The sequence below is a fragment of the Zonotrichia leucophrys genome, chromosome 1A, assembly GCF_028769735.1.
Source record: "Zonotrichia leucophrys gambelii isolate GWCS_2022_RI chromosome 1A, RI_Zleu_2.0, whole genome shotgun sequence".
Classification (NCBI taxonomy): Eukaryota; Metazoa; Chordata; class Aves; order Passeriformes; family Passerellidae; genus Zonotrichia; species Zonotrichia leucophrys.
Window position 1 is genome coordinate 57,325,810 of NC_088170.1, and position 22,044 is coordinate 57,347,853.

General features: G+C 36.9%; 1 protein-coding gene across 6 annotated transcripts in view; it reads right to left on the reverse strand.

Moving 5' to 3' along the window:
* The window catches only part of KIF21A (kinesin family member 21A), an 87,654-nt gene that overhangs the window by 20,309 nt on the left and 45,301 nt on the right, over nucleotides 1-22,044 (reverse strand). For 3 of the 6 annotated variants that reach the window (XM_064702809.1, XM_064702814.1, XM_064702813.1), the window contains exons 9-27: nucleotides 21,601-21,790; nucleotides 20,934-20,997; nucleotides 20,026-20,229; nucleotides 16,790-16,828; nucleotides 14,509-14,593; nucleotides 14,218-14,335; nucleotides 13,694-13,882; nucleotides 12,573-12,772; nucleotides 12,071-12,178; nucleotides 11,500-11,568; nucleotides 11,181-11,392; nucleotides 10,381-10,534; nucleotides 9,807-10,007; nucleotides 9,378-9,479; nucleotides 7,483-7,648; nucleotides 6,974-6,994; nucleotides 3,054-3,114; nucleotides 2,788-2,842; nucleotides 1,228-1,442 (exon numbers count right to left, since the gene is read on the reverse strand). In XM_064702809.1, coding sequence (XP_064558879.1) covers nucleotides 1,228-1,442; nucleotides 2,788-2,842; nucleotides 3,054-3,114; nucleotides 6,974-6,994; nucleotides 7,483-7,648; nucleotides 9,378-9,479; nucleotides 9,807-10,007; nucleotides 10,381-10,534; nucleotides 11,181-11,392; nucleotides 11,500-11,568; nucleotides 12,071-12,178; nucleotides 12,573-12,772; nucleotides 13,694-13,882; nucleotides 14,218-14,335; nucleotides 14,509-14,593; nucleotides 16,790-16,828; nucleotides 20,026-20,229; nucleotides 20,934-20,997; nucleotides 21,601-21,790 — 2,453 coding nt within the window. The remainder of the gene's footprint in view (nucleotides 1-1,227; nucleotides 1,443-2,787; nucleotides 2,843-3,053; nucleotides 3,115-6,973; nucleotides 6,995-7,482; nucleotides 7,649-9,377; nucleotides 9,480-9,806; nucleotides 10,008-10,380; nucleotides 10,535-11,180; nucleotides 11,393-11,499; nucleotides 11,569-12,070; nucleotides 12,179-12,572; nucleotides 12,773-13,693; nucleotides 13,883-14,217; nucleotides 14,336-14,508; nucleotides 14,594-16,789; nucleotides 16,829-20,025; nucleotides 20,230-20,933; nucleotides 20,998-21,600; nucleotides 21,791-22,044) is intronic. The other 3 variants (XM_064702810.1, XM_064702811.1, XM_064702812.1) reach the window with 3 other exon arrangements.

Sequence of the window (22,044 nt, forward strand, 5' to 3'; positions counted from 1 at the left end):
TTGGCATTACCTGAGTCTTGGATGTCAGGTCATAACACTTGATGTTTTAGATCTTGAAGCTTCAAAAGTCTCTACTGATCTCATGCTAACTGCTGAAACAAGTGGGTTTTCTCCACCTATGCTCACCCTCAACAGCATTCTTTCCAAGCAGATTCTATTTGCACTGAAGCCATCAGCATGGGTTAATAATTGCTGTCAGCAGTGTTTTACTGTTCACAATTGCCACCTCAAGCACATGCCAGAAATACATAGTAAAAAATACAAATTGCAAATGTGCATTAGGTAGAGACTGCTGTAAAGATATTATGCAAAGAGGACAGGTGAATATTAAAAGATGCTTAACTCTGGAACCTGAAATGTGAAGATAGCTACGGGACACTGAATGTGGACACATCATTGAATGTGGGAAGTGCATGGAATTTACACATGAGCTTGTGCAACACAGGAGGTAGTACCTAAAACAGCCAAGACAAGGGTCTCTAGCAGTGAATGGCCAATAACCAGCAGTGATATTGGTAGATATAAAATGAACAGCAAGAGCAAGTGAAAATAAAGTGTGTGTGAGAGACACCTGCTGGTCCCAAAGTAAAATGACAAAATTATTTTTAGTTCTGTTTAGAATCAAGAGATACTTTCGATTAGTAAAACTGTTCTGCAGGTAAGTGCAACCTGCAAACAGAAAGGATTTTGAAGATTCATAATATCTAACATTTTCCTTTCAACTTTTTACTCGAATACTCTATTGTTGCTTAGACGTCTTCATTTTATGCATGGTCCATACATGACAACTCACTGAAAGACTTTTCCTTATAATTTGGACCATATACAAATACCATTATGAAGTTTTTGGGTTGTGTTTTGTTGGATTTTTTTAAACCTCTCTGCTGTTCTAATCAGATTCTCACTATCTCCCTAGAATGTGCATTTCCCATAGCACTAATACAGCAAACTGTTCAAGGTACTAGAGGGGTTTTCCCCTCTACATAGAACATGGTTACAATAACAAAGCAGCTTAACACAACTTACATCTCCGATAAGAACCACAGTACCTACAAGACTGCATTTATACTTTCTAGAGTGGTGATGGTAGAAAGAAAGGTCAGTATTATTTAGTAAGCATCTAGTATATCAACCTCAGTTGTAAAGTTAAAATAATAGATTACAAGAAATCAGCAACATGCATTTTTTAAAAGCAAAGGATAATTAGTTCAGCATGGCCAAACTTACATGCTGCCTATCTTAGAAGGTAAGCCAGATGGTGGGGGTATAAACTCTCTGTCCCTAGCAGAAGTGTCGTGTGTGTCAGCAGCCCCACTTTCCTGGCTTTCAGCGGCTGCTGCAGCAGAGCCAGCGGGGGCAGCGTCTGCGGCGCTGCCGTCGGAGCCCAGCTCGCTGCTGGCCGCGTACAGCAGCTCCATCTGCGTGGTGGTCCTGCGGCGGGCCTGCAGACACAAAACAAACACAAACCTCCACTTCAGCCTGCAAAGTGCGTGCCAAGAGTCCCACACTCAACTCAGCATTAGCTGGCAATTAGCATCCCCCTCAAACACTTGGCAACTGCCTCTGGAAACTAAATCAAGAAGCTCGTCTCTGCTTTTGGGCAATGATTTCAGAGGAGGCAATTCAAATTCAATGGCATGAAACATTGATTTGGCAACTGGTTTCCAAGGATATCCCTTCAACCAGCTGCCTGCCAATACTACATGAGCACAATTGTATTCACCTATGGTTTATCCAAATGAAATGTTATAAAGCAGAGAGGAATAAAGCAAAGTGTCAATTTAAATACCTACAATTATACTGGTGTGACTTCTAACATATACAAACTCTGCTTCTTCCTTAGTTTTAAGTCACCTCAAAAGTCCACATGAATTAAAATTCATTCAGCATTTCAACAGTTTGAAAACAACAGAAAAACTCACAAAGGAGCTAAGCTTTGCGCAAAGCAGTAATTTGTAAAAAATGGATCACATGTCATTTTAGAGTGAAATTAAGATCTATTCCTCAGGGAAACAAAGACCAATAGGGAAGACAAAGACCCAATCTGAAAAGAGCTGTTACAAAAATGATATGTTTATTTCATTGCATTTTCAGACCAAATTCAGTTAAACAGCCCAAAAAGCTGCACACCAAGGAACGTTACCAAATAATTCAACAGCCAACACAGATGGTTTCTTCCAAAGCCAATTGCAGTTGGAAAAGTGGAGGCTAAGCTTCTTGCTTTGCAAACTTGGTTTATGCTCCCATGAGCACAGAAGCAAAATTGCCATCAGTGCACATTTCCAGTTCCCACTGCCATTAATATTAAAGTGTAGTCAGCCTAGAATATCGTCCTCCATTGTCAACTGTAATTAAGACCCTGGAGGTCAAACTTCTGTTTCATAAACTTCAAGATTTCTGTGACAAATTGCAAACAATATGCATGTTCACAGTTCCCACTGGCAACAGCACTGAACTGTAGCCTAACTAATATTAATCTGCAAAACTACACCAGTTTGGAGAGCAAGTAACAGAAAGAGCGCATCTCTTTCTGGAATATTAATAACCCCAAAATACTGAAGAAGTAATTTTTATCATTGCTTCTTAGAGTGGAGTGTCCGCACAAAATCATATTGCACACAAATCATATGCAAAGTATACATCAGTTCACCTTTTGCACGTCTTCATTCATTAAAGTCTCTTAGGCAAAGCAAGGGCATTCTCCAGAAGGTAGCATTAAATTATGAATTATTATAGAATCACTTAGAAGACATGTAGAAGAATTATCATCATCACTGAAAATCCTACCTTGCTTTTGGGCTTGACTTCACCACAAAGCTTCAGGAGATCTGAAGATAATGTACTAAAAGAAAAATTGCATCACAGTTAGGAAGTCATACTTTTTGCAGATTTGCAGATGTGTATTTTTATTTTATTCTTCTTTCTACTGAAATCGTGGGCAAAGTATAATGAAAATGTTAGAGATACTTTCAAAAGGATACAGGATTCTGCATTACAAAAGGAGGAAATTACAGTAATTTTTCTAGAATCAGTAGTAACAAAGATTTCCTCACCTGCCTTCTGTTCCAGGACTATGTAATGGGGCATCCTCATCAGTACTATCTTCCAAATTTTCTAGAAAATTTCCAGAAGAATAACATTAGTCTGTTCCTCTACAACAGGATATGAAGGCTTTAAGTGCTATGCAAAGCAACTCAGACAATGTTGAATGTAGATGAACAGAGTACAAAAGACAGGGATTTTCAAAATTTCTTGACTGTTTTCTATCCAGCCCCACTGAATTTTCCTTACACCTAAAGTAATTCTTTTCATACAATCTAAATACATCATACATCTAGGTATACTGTGCCAAACATGGTCCTCTGTCTACTGTAGCAGACCAACAGAGATGACAGAAAAACAGAAATTCTAGAAGGAAATCTGTAAGAGAGCAGATAAAGCAAAGAAAATTATCTGCAAGACATGGAAGATGTGGGATGTAAATCACTGGACAGTAAGAATGTCTCTCTCCTCTTTTTTTTCATCTTCTTGTTCCAAGACAGAATCAGCCTGGCTATAAGGAAAAAGAAAATGATATTTTTAACTAGCTAGTGAGCCGAGGCTCAGCCTCCTCTGATACAGAATGTCACCAAGCTTTTGAGCTGACAAGAAGCAAGCACTTTATTAGTATATAAGGATTCATTTCAAAAGAGGATGTTGATACCACTTAATACTTTAGAATGGCTTCCTAAAAAGAGATTAATTTCTAAAGGAAGCTGCTCAGTAGAAATGTTCCTGAAGCAAAAATGGGTGCACAAACCTGTCCACAGAAGACAAAACCAGCATGCATGCCACACACTAACACTGTCAAACATCCGAGTAACACTTCTGCATGCAAATGGTGCAAAACATTAAGCTGACACAATGAGTCAAGGGCACATGTACAATCAGTTCCAAACTGCTGGGAAAGCAAATCTCCTGAATTGTGTGTTATTCTAATAATACATTTTAGACATAGATCAAGGATACAGATAACATATTTTTGCAAACAAAGTCCCTTATTTTTGAACATACTCGTGAAATATTAAGGATTAAATAACCTTGTCATGACATTCCATAACATCTCCTCTTTACTAGAAGAGACACTGAGTTTCTTTACTTAATTTCTGTCAAAAAGCAGATACCATTTGCAATGCATAGAACAAATATATTTGTAACCCATATTGAAACAGGTTTGTCCATGTATATATCTTTAAAGTTCATGCTTTGGAGAAAGGAAGGAAAGACATGCAGCTTTCAGCTGAATTTTGAGAAAAAATGGAAAAAAGAGAAGGAAAATACTGCCATTTGTGTATGCTGCATCTAAACATTTTCCCTGAAAAAGTTAAACCATCAACCTAGAACCAACGCCAATAATGCACTTCAGAGTTACCCAATTAATTACTGCTTAATTAATTTTAACAATGTAAACTTAATTATCAGAAATACAACAATATTCTTAAAAAAGCAGGGTCACAGGAATAGCACTGTGAATTTTCAGGTTTCTTTTTGCTCCATCATGGATTTGAGGCCAGATTAAAATCTTTCAATACTTCTTATTGTCATTAGTGTTGCTATTATTGTATGCTTTCTGCAAAAGTGGGGATTTAGAGTACTGCTCCTTTCAGTAAAACAAAAGCAGCATCCCTAAAATAAATGCATTTGAAAAAAAAATAAGATTCCTATTAGAATTATGTCACTTCATCCTCTACTCATAAAGAACTTCCGATCTCTTTTTACAAGTAACTAAGTAGAAAGTGTGGAATGACCACAAAAGGTGGGATTTTATTTGTAGGCTCACTCTCATGTGACCTGATGAGTATCTTCAGTTTGCCTGCAATTCAACACAGCAAGACTGCCCAAAGCCCCAGGAGAGAAACCAGTGTGCAGAATCAACAAAAAGACAGAAAGAGCAAGATTCTGTCAGAGTGAGAAGAGAGGAAAGGAGAAATGAAGTTAGTAAAGACAGTCATGTTTGCAGGGATAGCTGCTAGCAAACCACTGCTTGCAGAACTGGTGGAGAATTTTCTGATTATTCATCTTCATCCTCATGCAGTGGCAACTGGATGATACCAGAATAAAGCCATACACCAGCACAGCTCACCCAGAGGAAATGACATTTGACCAGCCCTCTCAAAATCTGCACATAGATCATTGTGACCCACATCCATTAATGTCCATACATCACAGGTGGGAAGTAAAAGCAGCTTCCACAAATCCTCAAAAAGGAGTCACTTCAGCAACATTCAAAACTCAATTTCATGGTCATTTTAACTCTTCACAAGAGCAGATGGGATAGTGAAGTTCAAGCTGGTTCATCCACCAAGGTGGATGTGCACTGAATGTCCATTCAAGCCAAAACCTGAGCCTGTGATGTACTTTTTCTGCAGACTGAAACTACTTCTTGTCTACAGATGAATGTAAGTGCACAACTACACTGGGGAATGTTCAAGCTTTTCTGAGCCAAGTGTATTCAAATGGATCAGAACTTTTGAAGATGGTGGATCTGAAAGTAGGCATCAAGAAGGCGAATCACAAATACCATGGAAGTGCAATCCCTTTGCTTGGATAGGGCTCTCTGCGCTCTACCACTGAGATGTCAGGTATCCAGGTGAGATTGATCTCAGGATCTGCTGCCACCCACACTTCTCCCTGCAGGAGCTGTCAGGCCCTGCTCCAACAGCATCCCTGCGAACCAGCCAGCAATCCCAGCAGCAAAGCCTCACTACAGTGGTGTCTGAACTCCCTGCAGCTAAAAGCTTTGGTTCACTAGTGATCCACAAAACACAGACTACCAAGTCTTGGACCTAGGTTAGTGCAGCATATTCAGCTGCATTTCCTTCCTATAAAGTGTTAGCAGAGTCCTGAGTGGCTTAGATACTCTAAAAGCCTCAGGTCATGTTTGCAAAGTGTTAAAAAGCTTCTTTAATGAGATAACACTCTATGAAAAATTTGATTACAGAGCTACTGTTTCAATACATTTAGCAAGTGGCTTTTCATTGCTTCAGATGTTAATAAGTAAAAGCTTGTCCAGAGCTAAAGAAAATGCAATGCTGTCAGGAGAAACAATGCTCCAACAGGGGTGAACATGCACACACATTAAAGGCCTGTTTTAGAGAGACTGTGATGCTACAAACCACTGAGGTTCCTGAATAAATAACTGGCTGCATGTAGCAAGATCCCCTGACACAGATCTTCAGGTGTCACCTGACAGGAAACTGGCCAAGTTCTCACCATCTCTACATTATCATCTATACACTTCCATGTAGTTTTGTGCTTTGAAACGCTGTGCAAACTAGCACAGGACAGCAAAATGTGATTAAAAGTAGCACAAGACAACACAAAAGGAATTATCACTGGTAACAGGATTATTTTTCTCAAGTTCCAAATATAGCCAATTCTTTGGAGGGAAGAAAATAAGCTTAATTCATTTGGGAATAACTCTAAAGCAACAGCAACAAGAGACTTATCTCAAAATCAGTGAAGTCAGTAACTTAAACCCAATTGAAAAGTGGGAAATAATCCTGCATTCTGTACAATATTTACATTACAAAATGAGCTATTTGCAAAAGGTTAAAAGTGACCTGCTAATTAAGAATTGCCTTTTTTTCAAAGCTAAAAAGATAAGCAGAATTTGTTACAACAGTAGTATATCACAAAATAGTTTTATGTAGTCTGAACATACTTTGGGCTTGCAAGCACAAAGTTATAAATTTGAAATACAGCTCTGCTTACTGTCTTCACTTTTAACTACCACAAGGGCTATTACCACGAGAGCTAGGGGTGGTTTCAGAAAGGAAGAAATGCTCTTTAAGCTCATGATAATGAGTACATTTACAGAATAGTTCATGCAAATTTCACACACTCACAAATTCTAAGGTGCATCAGTTAGTGAACATGAATGAATTAGTAACTCATGCAGCTGTACAGTACACAGAAAGCTAAACATACTTACCCAGTGGTATGCTATCTAGGTCTGTGTAAATACAGCAACAAGGAAAAAAAAGCAACATTCCAATCAAAACATATCCATTTATAAAAAGAAATAAAACAAAAGTACCCAAATGTATTCTAAATTTTTCTTAGTATCATCTCATGAGAAGTAGAATAGATGCCGTAACGACATAAAATGCCAATCCAAAATCCCTAGCATATGATGACTGAATGGGATTGAATTTTTGAACTTCCCATTCAGAAGTTAAAACAATTCCAGATTGTAAAAATAACAAGCAGATTATTTGAATTTTAAAAAATCGCAATAATAAGAAAATTTTGTTTTCTACATTTCACTGCTGAGAGGGTCTACTTAAAAATGCCATACATGCATGTCAATTGTGAAGTATAAGATGTTACAGTACAGCATCTATTCAGAAAGGAAATAGTCTAGAATGCCCAGTACAGCATGCACAAAAGGCAAACATGACATGCAGCTGACTATTCAGAAAACAAGATGAAAAAAACTACCTTGCAGAGCATGACCCAGAAAAGCATCAAGTTCAGGATTTAATTCAGCTTTTTCTTTTAGCATATGAAACAGCAGTTGGTTTTGAGTAGCACTAGTAATTTCTGTCTGCTTAAGGCGTCCCTCAAGAACTTTGATCTGAGCTTCTTTCTGAGCTGCTTGGAGACCCTAAGAGAAAGAACGATAACATATGTTTTATCACAACCCTTGTTTTACAAAATGAAAATTGTCAAAAATTTTTAAAAGCTACAAACACAAAAAATGTGTACATTGCAGCTGCCTTCTCACATCCTGAAGATCAGGTGTCAACAAAGGGTCTTTTTCTTTCCTTCACCTTTTAAAGACACTCATTAAGCATTCCTTTAATTTGCATTCCTCAGACGGCCTTGCAAATATGCATCTAGTGGCTAAGTGGGACATGACTCCCAAGTGCAATTCAGAGTCTTTGCATTTTTTAAGAGTAGCAAGCATCTGAAAGATCAACACCTCCACTTTTCCCAAATAACTACTTTTTAAAAAATTATTACCTATGGTGCTCTATGATAAGGAACAGGGGCAGGTGGAAGGGGGACAGGATGGGACACAGAACAGTAATCTTTCCTACCCAATCACTGAGTGAACTTTCAGCTTCTAATGAAAGATCTTATGGCCCAAATTATGACAGAATTCATTTTAAGAGAACTTCCCTAGATCTGCAAATTTGTGGGAATTTTTTAGTTGTAGAAAATACAGCCAAAGATAATTTATGGAATGGTTTCCAAACAGATTTCCGAATTCCAAAATAAGCAGTATTGAAAAATGAAGGTACAACACATCTTCTCAAAGGCTTGTAGGGCAACAGCAGACTTTGAGTGCTAGTGCTGGAGTAACAAGTGTAGCCCTATGAATTTACATCCTAAATTTTGACTGAACTAAAGGTACATATCAATAGACACATTCTGCAGGTGAAAACAAACAATAGAATAGACAGTAGGCATGACCAATTTTGCAAATAAAAAAAAAAAAAAAAAGCCCTTTTCTATGTGATAATTACTAAACAAAAAGATGATAGAAGCCTTTACATAATGGAGCTTTTAGCTTTTAATCATAATAAAGAGAAACTGTTAACAGAGTGAGTCAGAGGCACTTTTCTCACATTAACTCTGTTACAAGAACCATTCAAAAACATCCAAGGGCTGAAAAATATTAGAAAATTGAAATTTCCAGAGGCCAATATGATTGTGGGAATTTTCTTTACCCCTTTTTTTTTTCCCACAAACTTTTTGGATTACCTGCATAGTGACGAATCAAAACTGCAAAAGAAACTCCAGAGAATTGGTCAGGGGGGCTGACTCAAAGACAGTTTCAGTATCATTGAAATTTTCATTTTTGACTCAATGAGACAGAAAGAAAAGCAGCAACAAGAGCACAGATACATATGTGCACAGGGTTATAAGTTGTCAAATACTTATTTTGAAAATATGAGAGAACACATATTTCCCCAACACCTTCAGAAGAATCCCTGTGGCTCTACTCAGACTGAAGTATGTCATGCATCAACATATTAAATTTTTTGAGGTGGCTGAGCCAGTCTTTTTAAAGAAAGATCTCAAGCTTTCTTTAGCAGTTTGTTGAAAAACACCCAGATTTATTTGATTACAAAAAGTGCTCTTGTAAGAACAACATGAGCTAATTAATACAGTGAAGAAGGCTCTACTGGGGGTTGACAAACAGGCAGTAAGTTGAAGAGGACAGCAGATTTCAAGGGTCTTCACACTGAGAATCAGCATGACTCAGTAATGCTGACCAGCTTTGCTTTGTTTAACACACATTAATCATGTCTTTATGTCAGTACAACATATCTGCTCCTAGCATATGCCATAGTCCCAGCACACACACACTTCACTTAACACATTACCTTATTGATGCCCATCATAAGGAAGTGATCAAGCAAATATCGAGCTTCTGTCAAAGTGCAAGCATTAATCACTGCTGTTACATCCAAGGTCTCTCCTTCTTCCTATGTGTGCAAGAATAAACCCAGTCAGATTGTGAAAAAGCCCCAAGAATTAAAAGAAGTTATTGACAGCATCATAGAAAGCATCAGCTTTGACATTTAAATGCTTTGCAATCTTAACTGGCATTACACTATTGACACTAAAACTCAGGTATCAATTGTGTAAGTCTTCATCTCAAACTTCATATACAAGTTTTCACCAATTTTCACTTCCTGGCTCAACAATTACACAGACAAACAAAAACTAATTTCTAAATGAGAACCTTTTCAGTGCTAACACAGTTGTGTTTTCCTGTCCCCACTTTACCGTTTTTGCAATATTTGACCTACCTTTGCTTCTTCCATTTGCATGATGTTTGCTTGGCAGTCAGAAATGCTGTCGTTGATGTAGTCTATGTTTGCAGTTACTGATTCCATCTCCTCATTTATGTTTTGGACATTTCTATCTGCTTCACCGCCACCTCCACCCTTGATGAGCTTCTCCCTCTTCTTTGAAAGCTTATCTCTTCTTTTGGTGAGTTCTTCACGTTGCTGTTTTCCACAAAGACATAATATTACAGAAAAAGGAATTAGTAAGCCCTTAGAACACTGAAGTGCCTTTTTGTTTTCCTTCATTTGCTACAGTTTAACTAACATATCATCATTTCCATGGGAAGAAGTTACACCGGTAAATACAGCAATCTATTTAGACATGAGGCCATTAACGTACTTCTTAGTTCTTACTAAGCACAGCAACCCCATTGTTCAAATGTTCACTGGAGCCAAAAGTGTCTTCACTGACTACAGTAGATTCCACCCACTTTGCCAATGCTGCCATAACAGCAGTTAATTGACAGCAAACATACTTGCAGTGCTCCCTATTTAATACAATGATGCAGCCAACAGTGCACAGCACATCACCCACCGTAAGCAGCCTGTTCATATCTGCCTCCATGTTGGAAATAGTCATCCTCTGCATAATAATGTCAGTCACTCTGCGTTCCAGCAGCTGCCACTTCATCCTGGCTGCCCTCGAGGAGTAAACCCTGCTCGTCACTGCTTTCCGCTGGTACTTCCTCCTGTGACATGTTCAAGAGAAATACACAGCTAAGTCTGAAGTAGTTCAGTGACAAATTCAAATGTGGAAAGGATCAGGCTGGAATATTTTTCACAAACAACTTAAAGATGTCATGCAGAAGTTGTTGTAGGTTTCCACAGCACCAAACAGGCCCAAACTCTACTGCACTCTAACATGCTGCACTTGAAAAACAGGTTTCAAACACTGCAGCATCTTTCATGACACACTCTTGAGTTTAAATGCCATGTAGGTGTTGTTCCCTATTTAACAAGGAGATCTGATTCAAATCATAGTGGAAAAGCACAAATAAACCTGATACACTGAGCTGCATTTTCCAGCAAGTTTCTCTATGAACTTAACACTGCTGGCATTGGACCACCAAGGTAATTTCTCCTGAAGAGCAGATTTAAAACCCCTCAAGATTTCAAAATCCAGTTTATGTAACTTGCCATTTAATGCCATTTATTATTATATTATCATCTTAAACCCAGAAAACTGAAATTGCATTTGATAATTCTAAAATGCCCATTTTATGAGCATTACATGATAACAGTTTGACAACTAACAGCACCTACAACAGCACCTGCTAGAAAGTCCAGACAAATTTCAGTTCTTGTAAGAGAGTCCTAACAAGTTTTAACGCTTACCCTGTTCCATTTGTTGCAGTTACAGATAATGCTTGAACCCTTGCAACAGGAATTCTCATCTTCTGCTGGACTGCTGTTCTGGAGCCATCATGCTCTCCTGACAAACTAGAACTTGCTTCCTGTGTGGAATGCTCAGGCAGGCTCAGCTTCCGACTCACTTTTCCTGCCACTTTATCAGACAGAGGCCTGACTTGCCGACGAAGGGCTGTGACCTGAAACAGTGCAAAGACACATGTAACTCTCCCAAAACTGAGTTCTAAGTTTCAGCAATACAACATCATTCTGTTTTCAAAGATGCATTGCTGTTTTACCACAGTACCTCTTCAGTTTTGCGACGTAAGATAACTTCTTGGTTTCTTTTCTGAGCTTCCAGAAGCTTGAGCTGATGCTGTTAAAAAAATAGAAATAGCACATGATATTTTTTCCATTCCCTCTTACAAGGACTGCATTGTATAAACAAAAAAAGAGACCTCTACAGCTTAATACAAGTCTGCAAAATTGCTGTGACATTAAGTCTCAAGTCATGATTATTTCTTGATCTTCCTAATGCAGAACAAAAACAAATGTTTCACTGTATAAATTCTATCAAAAACAATAATTCCAAACAAGCAAGGTGGTAGTAATAATTTTTGAAGATTTACTAACCACTAATTCACTGATAAAATTGATATACATACTCCATAAGCACAACAAGACTTATCACCTGAAGCTAGGAACTGTGTTTGCATGGAAGTGAAACCAAATCTTGTGCATTTTCATGGTGAAAATACACAGGTACATGCCTGCCTCAGTGAATGCATATACTCACTGTGTGCCTGTGAGGCACAAGCAGAGGCACATAGTGATGGCATGTGCTTATTCCAAATGAAAGTTCTTTATCTTCAAATCACCTCTCGTTTGCGTTGCTCCTTTTTAAGCTGTGCAATCTCTCTGTTTCTTCTAGATTCAGTCATTCTAGCTTTCTCCTGCTCTTCTTTCATTTGTTTCATCAAGCGAACCTGTAAAGAAATCATCACTTAGAAAAGCTGTTCACACTCAAGTGCTGCTCCCTGCCCCCAACCATAGAGAGTTTTCTCTTCAAATTGCCATTTTCCTATATTGCATGCTTTTAGCCATTTATGTCTTCCATCTAATGTCGTCTTCACTCAGTGCTGAATAACAGCTAATAAGCTGTGCAAGCTTATGAATGTTTGATAACTTAATTTCTGTTCATTAAACCTAAAGCTGCCCCTCTCCCCCAGGAACAGCCTGATGCTTGCATCTCTTCTATTTTCAGACTTTCAAGCAGATAACAGCAAGAACAGAGTTATCAGACAGATGGATGCACAGGAGATTTCAACCTAATTTTCAGTAAACATTCATTGTGCAACACTTCCATTTACTGAAATATACCTTGGTTTTCTTCATCTCTGTCACCTCCTGCTGCAGTTTCTTCAGCTGCTTTTCATATTGAGACTGATTTTTAAGCAAACGTGCATGTTCCTTTTGCGCTGTTTGAAGTCTCTGCAGTTCTTTATTCATGGCTTGGAGTTTCTTTTCATATTCTGACTTGATTTTTTTTGCCTTTTCTTCTGAATAGGTCTCTACAGAACCTAGAGTAAAAGGGAATTCTTAATCTGCTTTTGTTCAGAGTACTTTTACTTTGCCAGCCACAGTAGCTAACTACTTCCTCTGCTCTAGCACTGCTATAGCATTGCTCTGCAATACCTTTAAAACAACCTAATTTTTCTCTAGTTCTTGCCACCTACACTGCTTTGAATTTCCCACCGTGTATACACTCTGGGATAAGAGATCAACTATTAACACTTTCCTCTGACTTCTTTGTAACAAATCTGAGCACCTGAAAGCACAAATACACACATTCACACATATGTGCACAGGAATATAACAACACTTCTAAAAGTCATCAAGCCTAGTATTCCTCTTCTGACACTGATCAACAAGGGAAGGGCTAAGGAATAACAGGGGAACAGCAAACAGCTTAGACAGTGTATAACCATAAAGCATATATATGTTTAAAAAAGAAAAACAAACAAAATACTTTCCACAGCACTCCCAAAGAGCAGTTATTTGTGGCTTGGGACTCTTGAGTCATAGGTAGTTTGTCATCTCAATACTAATACATATTCAAAAAGGTTTGGTCAGTAAACACCTCTGAAAGGTGTGTTTCACTGATCCTTTTTCTTATTCTCAGGCAAATAAAAATAAAGTGGGGAGGAAAGAACACGAAAAAATCTTTTAATCAGGAACTATCCCCAGGATTATGAGAGCTCTTAGAAAACTGAAAATGCTTATTGACCCAAATCAAATACCTGTCAGTAGCAATACATTTCAAAAAATTCTTCTCTCAATTCTGATAGAAACTAGAATGATTAAAGAATCATTCACTGGCATTATAGGTACAAAACATCCTTCTGTCTTCTGCAATTTCTTATCAAATTTGAAAAGGAAAATAAGACAAGTAGAAAATGGTTCAACAGCTTATACAAGATCAATGATTTTGTACTTCTTACCCAAGTTTTGAAGAACCTGATCTCTTTCGAGCTGTGTGTCTCGAATTTTATGTTGTAGCATCATTAGTTTCTCTTCATACTGTTTTTTCAGTGTTTGCAGCCTTCGCTGGCTGTTTTCCAGCTCATCTATCAGCTTCTGCTTAATGGCTATTTCACAGGTGATATTTGCCAAGTCAGCTTGATAATTTTCTAAAATAGAAAGATTTCTGTTAAAGTAAAGCAAGGACCACATGAATACAGATAATCCTTGCAATCTGAGGGTCACTGTAAATACATATTGTGCATGGGAGGATTCCACACAAATCACAGTGAACCTGGCCTCTGGTCAATTTCAAAACCCATACAAGGACACTTGATCAGCTCTCTATTACATGTTTTAGCACCATAACCAAAAACAATAACTCACAGACCATGCTCTTCACAGAGAATTGCACACAGACAGTTGACAACACTTTCTTGCCTACCAAGACCTGAGGTTTGACAGATATTATTTGAAAAACTACAGAACATTGCACTGACATCACCTTTTTCATCAGAGTCAGAATCTGATTCATCTGAGCTTTCAACAACTTCCATATCATCTTCATCCTCATCATCTTCCTCTTCTTCATCATCATGATCACTGACTTCTTGAATTTCCTCCTACAAAACATACAGACATTAAAGCACTCCACACTTTTCCATGCCTAAGTCATTTTTGACTATCACTGCAAAGCTGCAGTATTCACCTAGCACATTCCTAATTTTCTTTCTATAACCTTGTAAATCTTTAAACAGACAATGAACAAATAAACCAAACATTTATAAATACTTACTCCCTCCAATTCATTATTCTCTCTCTCGGAAGTGCCTTTTTCATCTCTTTTCTCCTGCTCGTTGTCTGTGTTATCCTCCTTAACACTAGTAGAAGAGGCAGACACAAATTATTCACAAACTGAAATGGCAGTTGTTTTCCATCCCCCAAACCAGTAAGTTGTAATTCCAAATAAAGATGAAAAACAAAGTGTAGTTAGAAAAACATACAGGTGTTGGGCATGGGTAAAACACAACTTCCAAACTTCTGCAGATAATAAAATAATGCCTAATTACTCTTAATCTTGGTTTGCAAGGTAATAGTAATGATTAGCACATTGTTCCAGCATCCTGCACAACTGGGACAATCAGAATATACATCTCCATATACTACAGCAGTACTCATTTTGCATGGAAGTTGCAGTGTACCCAGAGTAGCTTTTACAAAACAATAAAATAAGATTGTGTACAAGTATACTGTACATTACAGGTATTCCTACACTTTCAAGCTATAACAGAGCCTACTCTACTTAGAATAGTCTCAACATTTATGTATAAACCTTAAACAATATCCTAATTTATTGTACTATAATCACTCTTTTGATTAGTTATCTACTTTGACATAAAGTGAATGCTCAAAACACTGATACAACAATAAATAGGGTTTACAGCAGGTTTTTTTTTTGTTTAGTTCTAAATGTTTGGTGTATTACTCATTAGGGCAAGTTTTAACATTTTTAAGTGCACATTTAAGACACCACATGAAAATATAAAACAAAAAATCAGTGGCACTCTGCAAATTGTCCCTGACCAGGTATCAGTCCCTCTAGTGCTACAAAACCCAAAGCTCCAATGGATGGGAAGTTGTGACAGAATAGAGCTAGACACCATGGGGGTAATAATGAAAAAATGTGGTTAGGACTGCATAGTGTGGAATCCACCTCAACTAACATCAGCTGCACAAAAGTTTGGCAAGTTGTGCTGTCACTGATCAGCCACAGAAACTGGAAATGCACATCCTCCTCCACTGATACCAAGAGGAGCTCAGCTTCAAGATCAAACTCTTGGGCCAATCCAATTCTCAATGCAGGGACAAGAAATATACAGTAGATTTGAGACACTATGATTTGGTGACACCTTTAAAACAGAGCTCAAATCTAAAAAGGGCCTGTTGAGTAGCACAGTGCTGTGTACATGTGATTTTCTGCTGTATTACTTTTTAATCTGTTCAATGCTAACTGATTCTCTTCTGCCCCACTCATTACCAGTTATGAGCTGACCATGCACAAAGCAGAAAGCTTTTGCTTGGATCATCTGAATCCATGCAGCAGCTGGGGATGCTGGAATTTAAAAATCTAACCAGATTTGTACACAAAAAAATGCCTATCAGGGAACATTGTGTCACACAATCTTATTTCAATCAATTCTCATCTCCCTCAAACCAGAACATGTTCTGTGTTGGTTGTTAAACCTAGAAGATAATGGATCTTAGCTGCAATCCTCATGCAAATTGAGGCAAACCCCCAGTTTCCCTTCTACTAGTACAGAACTAACCACTACAGAGGATTTGTGCTCTGCCAGAGAAAGAGGGGAGACAGGAAGGAGGAAAGCCAGCAGCTCTCCCAGGCAGAACTGCACTGCTTAATATGTGTGCTACTGGTCTGTGGTTTCACATCATCTGCATCAATTCAGTGGGTGGCTTTTTTGGATCAAAGCAGACAGCAGAAAAATAAAAACAACTTTAGTTTCATTTTTAATCATAATTTAGTTCTCTTTTTAGAGTTCTCAGCTTAACTCCTCTCTATGAATGACTATTCATCTACTGGCTTGGCTAAAACAGAATGGGAGGAATGATAAAGGCTTTTGTCACATGTTTTCAGAAACCAAAGCAGCCGACTTGACTGAGGTGTGATGGCCCAAGACACTCCTGATCTTACATGCCAAAGTTATTATTGTCATATACTGCCTGCTATACATTTCATACTATGTGTGTTACTGCACCTTCCTCCTGCCTTTCATTTCTCTTAGGCCATGCAAGAAAGAAAACAATTAATTCAACATGAATTCCCAAAGGTGCCACCTCCCCATAAAAGCTTGCTCAACCCTGTGTAACTCCAGAGTCAACCTCAATTCCACAACAGAGATTTCTTCCAGTTAAAATACTAACTGGAAGTGAAAACCCAGAAAGAATTCTGAAAATTAACTACTCCTGAAGTACCTATGAATTCTGCCCAACTTCTTTTCATGTATGAAAACCAGTTAATTGAAATGACAGGTAATTAAAAACCTGGGAAATATTCCAACCTTCTTTCTTCTTGACTGCTTTCCTCAAGTTTCTGTAGCCTTCAAAAGCACGAGGTACAGTATTGGAAGGCCAAGCCAATGAAGGACAAACCAGACAGTGAAAAGCAAAAGTGATAAGAAGGTAAAAAAATGATATATATGAGCTTGCGGAGTTTAAAATGAAATTTTAAAAGATACCATCAAGAGACAACAAGTAGTAAAAAGGCAATACATCCTGGACAGTTGGAAAGTAAACAGAAAACAAAAAAGAAGCATGTGTAGGTTAACTAATTTGCCACTGATAACAAGTAAATTCAGGTTACACTAAGGAAGAAGTTTTAGACAATATATTTAACTTTGCAAATTATTTCTAAAAATAGATTAGGAAAATATCTCAATTCTAGAAAAATATTTCTCCTCTTTCTCCACTTAAAACTGGCTGGTAAAATACTGAAAATTACAAATACTCCCACTGACCCAAAGTTATATACTCTCAGGAAGATATCAGGAAAAAACAAGGCACTAGTTTTATATATGCTGATAACATATTGTATTAGAAAAATTTTTAATTATTAACTTATTAATATTCTAAATAATATATTATGAATATAATTAATACAAAAATGTTCAAACTGCATTCATTTTTTGTTTGGGTTTTGTTGTATGTTTTAAAATAAAAAGTAGAAAACGGCAGCCTATTTTTCTGGGATTCAGAAAGTACATGTGAATAATTTCTTGTTATTAATAAATTAACAAAAAACATGCACCAGAAGCAATGAGATGGACAAAATGTTAGTATTTCTGCCTGCACTGTTTCCTCTTGAATAAATGTGGATTTTTCAGTAAAAAAATCTTCATGACATTTTTAAGCATAAAGATGGCTTAAAATTCATCAACTACTGAAATTCCTCATTTCCCATTATGGCAAAGTTTTGAGCAAGAGCTTTTGCTGCCTTTTCACCTTATACTGCCAACCACCTTCCTCTGGCATCAGCTAGGAGTTAGCAAGCTGAACCCCATGTAACTTTCATCACTAATTTAATTTAATTAAGATTAGGGGAGTCAAAAGAAAACAATCAGAAATGGTTACCAGGTATGTAAGGTTGACTAACAACTGAAAGGAATGTGGAAGATTTGCTCAGGGGCTTCTAGTGAGTAAATCACATTAAGTCATACTGTGGGATACTCCAATCAGTAGGTAAAATATTACTGCTGTGTAAACTGCAGTAAACTGTGTAAACTGTTTCCAATAAACTTCATGACAGGTGCTTATTAAGGCTACAGATCTATAACACTACATACCTGCTGCTCATTCAGAACCCTGCTCTTAGACCTTCAGGCTACCTCACAACAATTTAAATAAGTTGTATGTATTTAAAATTATGCATCTTTTGTCATACTGGCCCATACCCAGGAAACAAAAGACCAAGAAAGGCAGCAGATGGGGCAGAAATAGTAGCTAGGCTTACCAATCCCATTTTAATGGAAAAATGCTAGTTAGACATTTGAAAGGAAGGGCAACACTAAAAAGAAATAGTAGAGTAAATGCAACTAAATGCCTACAGAAGACAGAATTATAACAAAGAATCCCCATCAAACTGCATGGCAAAGTGTCTGTGGACTGCATACTGCCAATTCCTGAAAGTTCAATAGAATAAAATTTCACAGTGATACAGCCTTAACACAATTGGATAGAAGCACTCTGCAGATAGCAAGAATGACAATGTAGAATCCCTCAAATTCTAACATTTCTCAGCATCTAGGGATTTTCCTCCCAACACATGCACCTCAGAAATTTCCAAGTATTTATTACAAAGCAGTCTGCAGATAGGCCAGTAGACAGATTCAAACCTTAGCAGCACTTTGAACAGCATGACCCCAATTTACAGAACACAAGGCCCACTTTAAGATGAAGCCATCAAGAGGCCTCTTTCAACTTTAATTTCTCTATAGCTCTCTAATTCTATAATGCCAGGATTAAAAACTGACCTCAAAAATAATTTATGGCAAGTAGTCCCTACTTTCAGATCAGATTACTTGGCCATCCCATCACAATATTATTTTCTTGGTGTGAGGAAGTATGACTGGCTTTCAAAAAACCAAAACAAAACCAAACCACAAAAACACAACCTAACAACTGAGGCTGTATCTAAGCATGTAGCTAAATGCATGCCTGATTTTAAAATGTGTTAACAAGTACAAAATCAAATTTTTTTGTTCCTGCATTTATAGTTAAAGGGCATACTGAAGTGCTTGGCTGAAGAGAGGACAGAACATTCTGCTGATTTTATTTAATACTTCCATCTTACCCTCAAGTTCTATAAAAATGAGACAAAATCTATCACAATCCCCCTAAAAGTCTTAGAGCTTCCTGAAAAATGATATGCAAAAAAATCTAGTTGCTCTCTAAAAGCACAGACATTTGTGTGGTAAACGGATTCATAGATACAGGACCTAAAATTAAAGATATGACTGATCCTCATCTACTTTATACTTTTTAGACTTTATACTTTGGACTTTTTCAAGCTTAAACTGTTATAGCTTTCCTTTGAACTTGTAGAAGTCTGAAGGACCATTATTAAAAAGAGTAACAGATTAGAAGCATGGAAAATTTCAACTAAAACTGAGAGATTTCTAATGGATGCAAAGTCTCTGAGTGCACAAAGCCTTGCTGTGCTAACTGCTATCTAAACAGGCATTTCTGTCAATCTCTATGAGGATTTTAGTAGATGAGAAGTTGGACAGCAAAAAAATCCAGCAAAGCATGATGTTGCAGAGAATTAGGAAACCTCAAATTAAAAAAACATTCATAGAAGCAAAAGATAAAGCAAAAGAAGCCATTTCAACAGCTACCAAAGAATCCCCAGCTATTCAGAATATCTTTTCTTCAGAAAGCTCTTTCAGTTTTGACATAAGAGTTTGAAAAATTTTTATAATTTTTTTAAACTTCTGTTAGATTTCAGGTGCATTTTAGAAGAAATTTTTAAAAACAACAGAATTTAGAGAGAGCACCTGTGCTTTTATCATTGTGCATAATTACATTGAAAAGTTCATTACAAAGGAGACAACTAATGCACACTTCACTGGAAGAAAAGATGCAAAAGAAAAATTGTAACTTCAGCATGTAAAAGGGTTTGAGGTAACAGCAGTTTAGGATCCAAATCCACACAAAAAGCCTTTTTAAGTCCCAGTAATTAAAAAAATAGGCCTTTTTACTAAGAAAGACAAAACAAATAGCATTATAATTAATACACCACCTCTTTTTCTTTTTCCTTTCTTTTTTTTTCAGCTTTTCTAGATCTTTCTTGGCTATATCTAGAATTTCCATTGTCTCTTTCTCTGAGGAAAGCATAGAAGCAGAAAATGCTGATGGTCCACCAAAGTACGTGGCTCTGGATGAGGCTCTTGACAAGTTTCGTCGAAGATTTTCATTCACTGCTTCACTTTCTAATAATTTTGCTCTTAATAAAAAACAAAACAAGGAAGAATTGTAGACCATTAATTACAACTATCTCCAGTACATAAGGTGTACACTCTTTTGCCTCTGTAACTTCAATGCACTACATTCTGTCTAAAAGGAAACTACAAACCAAGGTGAAGTCTAAAAAATACAATGTAGTAATTCCTTTAATTTCCTTTTATATATAGATATATATACACACACACCTATACACATGCTTTATGAATATAGATAGTACATGAAAGCTACACAAAAGCTCTAATGTAAACTGAGGATAGGCCTGATAATTTTTGCACGGTAGATGTCCAAGACATAGATAAATAAAAATATCTAAAATATTTAAGAGTTTTTGAATTTTAAAAGGAAGTATTTTTTAAAAAAAAAAATTTAAACAAGTAATTTCTCAGTGCTGTCATTTTTATATGAGGTTATAAAATTATAAAGGATTGTTCTAAGTTTTACTGTCCTTGGTACAACAATATTAAGTTATCACCATAATTTAGGCAACATCTTACTCTCATTTCTATTGTCAGTTTGATCTCTAACATTTTACATTTTTGTGTCCAACAGCAACATCAGGTGGTTTTAGAAGCTGAAGGACCACTCTCCTAAAGTAATCCACACACAGGAAAACAGCTGAAGCATTGCTAACACTTCTATTATTTTTTTAAACAAAAATTGTCCAAATACATATAATGCAAATACCTGAGATCTTCAATTTCCTTGATATAGTTATGAATCATGTTGCTAATTTCTTCATTTCCTTCTCCTTTGAAAGACAGAGGAAAAAGGGGAATGAGGGAAGGGAAACATTGAGAAAGAGTAGTAACAGTATAAACATTTGAATATAGCTACTAGGCACAAGGTACCAGCAAAGGATAACAATCACAGGGGCTACACATGTAAACCTTAACTTATTTGTAAAATAGCTTTTCTTCTTAAACCGGGTTACATTTTTTGTTCCTCTCTCATGTGATCGTCATATGTAACTTGTTTTACATATTAGCACATTTTAATAATGCTTAAATCAAAATTCCTTATCTGAAGTTTCATTTGGAGTCAAATTAACTTGGTCTGGTTGTTAAATCACCACAGGGGCTAAGCATACAAATAATTCCTATATAAAAATATTATTTCATGTTTCCTCTTGTTCACATTTCTAAATGGATGGTCAAATCAGGGTACCAAACTATTTATATTATTTTAAAAAAGACTTCAGAAACAGAAGAAATAATATGGGGGCCTATCCCTGCCAAAGCAGGTCCTACATTGCTAATAAAAAGGCATCATTTCATTTCAAGGGATCAATGAAGCAAGGAAGTAATTTGAGTTCACGAGTTTATGAAGCAGTTTTTGCACATTCACAGCATACCTGTCCTGGCTAGCACTTGGTTGGCCTGATCACTCATAAGCTGCGTTATTCTGGCTCTAAGAGCATCAATCGTCTCTTGCATTGCTTTAATTCTAACACGCAGGTTGTTGTTTTCTGTTTGCAGCATTGCATTCTCATGGAACATGTCATTGATGCTTTCAACGCCTTCTTCATCTATAATCCTTTTACCCTTCAAGAAAGTAAAAATATTTTATTACTAGTCAAGGCTGACGTGCACTTAAAAAGAATTCTAACTTAGTAAATGCAATCCACTTTTTAGATGACTCAGAATGCCAAGCAGACACTCATAGCACAAGACTATCTCTCAAAGAGTTTAAAACAATGATAAAGGGATAGTTTTCAAATGACTGATGTCTGGGCCGACACCTTGGCATCTGGGTTTTGTGTAATTCCCTTCAGTCTGAAATACAAGTTCTTGAAGAG